The sequence below is a fragment of the Adiantum capillus-veneris genome, chromosome 16, assembly GCF_014529385.1.
Source record: "Adiantum capillus-veneris isolate H3 chromosome 16, ASM1452938v2, whole genome shotgun sequence".
In the NCBI taxonomy this organism is placed as follows: domain Eukaryota; kingdom Viridiplantae; phylum Streptophyta; class Polypodiopsida; order Polypodiales; family Pteridaceae; genus Adiantum; species Adiantum capillus-veneris.
In genome coordinates, this window is record NC_140946.1 from 106,997,759 (window position 1) to 107,002,211 (window position 4,453).

Consider the following 4,453-nt stretch of genomic DNA (forward strand, 5'->3'; position numbering starts at 1 on the left):
ATGTATTGGGACGTGTCCGCTGATAGAATAAATTGATTTTTAGTTTGGTTTCTCCTAGCGTCTCTATTTTTCTTGAATTTCTGTTCTTCTATACTGCCGTCGTCCATGAAATTCAATTTATTCCTTATTTTCTCAAGTTTTTATGTGGCTCACCTGTACGTATGAGTAGAATGGCTTATAATATTTGCAGCAGTTTTAACATGTCCATCTGCCAGTATGAAGTTGTATATGTCCACAGTGGCAATAAGAAGTGGTGAGTTGTACACATCTCTACCTTGTACGTATGACGCCACTTGTTATGTGACGTGGCAATAAGAAGTGGTGAGTTGTACACATCTCTACCTTGTACGTATGACGCCACTTGTTATGTGACATCACTTGTACGTATGACGCCACTTGTTATGTGACATCACTTGTATGTATGAGTTGGATGGCTTATGATATTTGCAGCAGCTTTAACGTGTCCATGTGCCAGTATGAAGTTGTATATGTCCACCGTGGCAATAAGAAGTGGTGAGTTGCACCCACTCTACCTCCAAGATTCCAAGGAATCTTGGAAGAAATGAATTTCTTTTAAAACCTACCAGGCATGTATGTACCTATGAAGTGGGCATTGCTTAGGGTATTTTGTGAGCACTGCTCGAAGTTCAAGTTCTTTCCTGCCCAGTCGCGGGAGCAAGACGAAGCAGCATGAGGTATGATTTAACGATAGCTCTATCATCTGCTTTGTCTTGTACTTGGAGCGACGACTGCCCATGTCCTCTGCCTGTGTGCCTTATGGCCCGGTGTAATGCCTAGTGTCTTACGGCCCGAGTTTTGCAGGGATGTCTGCCACGAAGAGTGGGATAGTTTCCGCATGGGTGATGAAAATTTAGATCTCTTGGCCCTCTGAGAGCGGATGTCAAGTAGAATAAAATGGCTGGTAGGAGTGGAGTTTTTGTGCTTCTGGGTGTAAATGAGAGATCAGTGAATGGCTGTGGAAAGCCTCATGCTGTTGATCCCTAGAGAAGTGTATTATGGAATGCCATAAATCCTCTTGTAGGTCTGCTTTTGAGCATATTGAAGGAGTCGACGTTGACCAGAATTGTATGTGATTGGGAGTACGTTCTTAGGTGTTGGAGCAGAAGCTATGGTGGGTGAAGACGATAGGAAGCCATGGATAAGAGAGTGAGACAGGTGCAGAGAATGCACATGCCAAAAAAAGAGGATTGAATTATATTTTTTTGAGGCAGAGTATGCACATTGCACACGCAAAAAAGCAGGATTGAATTAGATTTTTAGGTGCCTTACATAGGGTCTTACATGTTCACAGAGATATTTTTTGCCCAAGTTGGGCTGAACCCCAGCATTAGAGTTTTCTACTGATTGGTCACTTAAAAGTCATGGCTAGAAGGGGTTTCTGCCGCAACTTAAAGGTTGAAAAGATGAAGTTGGTCTCATTGCGGCGTTTTTGAGAAAATTACAAGAGAAATGGGTGGTGTAACTCTTAATTTTCAGCATTGTGATCTGCAATTCATTTAAAGTAGCTCAATTTCAATCAAAATGGAATATTGGAGACTGCTGTGAAGACCAGCACCTAACTTCAGGTCTAGTTTTGCACAATAGCTGTGGTCAGTTGGTGTGACTCTTATTATATTGAAAGTTCATGTGAGCTGTTGATAGTCCTGGACAAGAAGTTGGTGTTTACTGGAAGGGAAGTCGTGATGGCCAAATATCTTAAGGACCTTAAAAGATGGTTGTTGCTGGCATACATGTGAGGAGTAGATTTTGGAGCTGCTTAATATGCATTAGAGGCTTCACCCAGATGAGCTCTTTGCATGGCACTGTCTAACGGCTGCTATCTGGAATTTTTTTGATCTTGAGATAGATTGTCATGTCATCTCTGTTATAGTCTTATCCTGCATGAAATCTTGCACATAGAATACTTGTGTATTTGTTGTAGATCTAGGCTTTTGAAACATAGCTTGTATGTATGGAACATGCGTGTAAGCAATGTGTTTGCAGTAAAGAATTTCTTGTGAAATAAGCTTAGGCTATTCAGAACCAGAATCTATATGCTCTTGCAACATAAGGTGAAGCTTATTTACAATCATGATTCCCATTCTTTTCTGCCACGTACAGCAAGCTTCAGAGTGATGTGCTGAGAGAAGCCATCACACAGCTCGTATCAGAGTCTAAGGAAAAGAAGAGGAAGTTTGTGGAGACAGTTGAGCTTCAGATTGGGCTGAAGAACTATGATCCCCAAAAGGACAAGCGCTTTAGTGGGTCAGTTAAGCTTGCACACATCCCTCGCCCCAAGATGAAAGTGTGCATGTTAGGAGATGCCCAGCACGTGGAAGAGGTGAGTGCCACCCTCCCTTCTTTTGTACAACCTAATCCTTCAGTTGTCTTTGCAGGAAAATAGGCCTGGTTGCACATGCATCCATCCAGGATGTCTAACCAGAGAATGTGCTGATTTTTGGTTTCTCTCGCTTTTTACTAGGCGGAAAAAATTGGCCTTGATTGCATGGATGTGGATGCTTTGAAGAAAATGAACAAGAATAAGAAGCTCGTGAAGAAGCTTGCGAAGAAGTATCATGCCTTCTTGGCCTCTGAAGCTGTCATAAAGCAGATTCCTCGCCTTCTGGGTCCTGGTTTGAACAAGGCGGGGAAGTTTCCTACTCTTGTCTCTCACCAAGAGTCGCTGGAGGGGAAATTGAATGAGACAAAGGCTACAGTTAAGTTTCAGCTGAAGAAGGTGCTATGCATGGGGGTTGCTGTGGGAAACCTTGAAATGGAGGAGAAGCAGCTTTTTCAGAATGTGCAGCTGAGTGTGAACTTTCTCGTCTCGCTTTTGAAGAAGAACTGGCAAAACGTAAGTCCATGATGACATGATTGCACTCTCTTTAGTGATGTGCTTGTCTATCAAGTTTTTGACCATGCTGGTTACTTTATTTATTGCAGGTGAGAGTCTTATATTTGAAGTCAACCATGGGAAAGCCTCAAAGAATCTTTTGATTTCGAGTTGCAAGTGTCGAAGCCAATTTAGGATACTTGAGTGCTGACATGCTGCCAAAAGCTGAGGTGCCCATGTATGCCAGGATGCCGAGTGCGTGCTGCGTTATATTCCCTGTTTGTAGTCCTAAAAAGGAAGTTTTGCTTCAATTTTGCTTCTTGAGCATATTTTATTCCTTTCTTGTATTTCTGAGGAATGCCTTATACCTCATGAGTTTGGCGACATTTTTCATGAAAGCTGTTTTCTTATTCTATTTTAGCAAAAACTTCGGACTGGTTAGGATATATGTCTGTCTGAATCTTTTTATTGCTCGAGTAAATACGGTGTAGTGCTTTGTGCCTTTTGCAGGGATGCCTGCCTGACCTTTGAGTCGTTACATTTTTTGATGGATGAGAGGATGTTAACGACTTTCCTTTGAAGCTGGCATCTCTGGGTGCCATGGATTTCCCATTTTCAAGAGCTGAATACTCTCCACATGGTTGATTTCAATTTTGATCTCATGGCCTCTAAAAGAGGATCTTAGGTAAAATGGAATGATTGCTATGAGTAGCTTTTTTGCTCTGGAGTGAATAGGAGATCAATGAATAGCTGTGGATAGTGGGTTGCATAGTTGGGACTCGCTTTCTGTATGCATCGCTATTATGGAATGCTAGAAATATTACTGCTGGCCTACTTTCGTCTTGAGTTAAGGGCTTTCTTGTCAAGCCTAGGGTAAGACCGGGCAGGCCAAGGGCTAGGACGGACATGTGCTAAAGGGGGTCCTATTATCAGCATGGCCGAGGGCTAGGGTAAGACCAAGCAAGCCAAGGGCCAGGACGGACATGCGGTAATGGGGGCACTATTATTAGCAGGGCCAAGGGCCTGTATAGGACATGGTTGGGTGGTGAGTTGCATGGTCTAGTCCCCGTTGGTCTTAGATTTCCATTCCTATCATTGTTGACTGGGGTCAGTTGTCATGGGAAGTATCTAGTTATTGTTATAGACTTACTATCTGGTCCCTCAGAGGTAATGGTCAGAAAGAGTAGGAAAGGAGCCTAAACAAGTCAGCGAAGGAAAGAATGGCAACATGTGTCAAGAACACTCTTTGCTTCCATCCATTATGGAGGATCTATGGTTGGGAATAGGCACTGTTGATTAGGGGCGAGGTTGGTCGAACTAGGGCATCATAGTTGACCACTAGTTCACCTTTAGTTCACCCACTTAACCTGTAACAAAGTATTCTTTACACCCCCACCCCCCCCCCCCCCCACCCCCATTCCCCTTTTCCCTTGGTTTGGAAATAACATGGAGAAATAGAGAAATTATACACCTAATTTGCTTGAGGAAAACTCGGCAGTGTGTAATCATTGGCTTTTGCCAAGTGCCCTAGTTGATTTTTACATGTTTATCGCCCTCAATTATGTAACTGCTAGTGATAAGCCTATGGATGCTCCTCTGAATGGTTAGTAAAGTGTCTTA

The 4,453-nt window shown here is 42.9% G+C and overlaps 1 protein-coding gene across 1 annotated transcript; it reads left to right on the forward strand.

Annotated features, from left to right (window-relative positions):
* The first annotated feature begins 538 nt into the window (after positions 1-538).
* On the forward strand, positions 539-3,279 carry LOC147439596 (large ribosomal subunit protein uL1). The gene is made up of 4 exons (XM_086485419.1): positions 539-695; positions 2,122-2,341; positions 2,483-2,854; positions 2,944-3,279. The coding sequence occupies exons 1-4, from the start codon at positions 691-693 to the stop codon at positions 2,995-2,997; spliced, it is 651 nt and encodes a 216-aa protein (XP_086341545.1). The 5' UTR covers positions 539-690; the 3' UTR covers positions 2,998-3,279.
* Positions 3,280-4,453: the final 1,174 nt, after the last annotated feature.

Excerpts from the sequence above, each read along its gene's own strand:
- LOC147439596 (XM_086485419.1), top strand. Across the intron at positions 2,342-2,482 it reads ATGCCCAGCACGTGGAAGAG|GCGGAAAAAATTGGCCTTGA; the intron begins GTGAGTGCCACC and ends GCTTTTTACTAG. Across the intron at positions 2,855-2,943 it reads TGAAGAAGAACTGGCAAAAC|GTGAGAGTCTTATATTTGAA; the intron begins GTAAGTCCATGA and ends TATTTATTGCAG.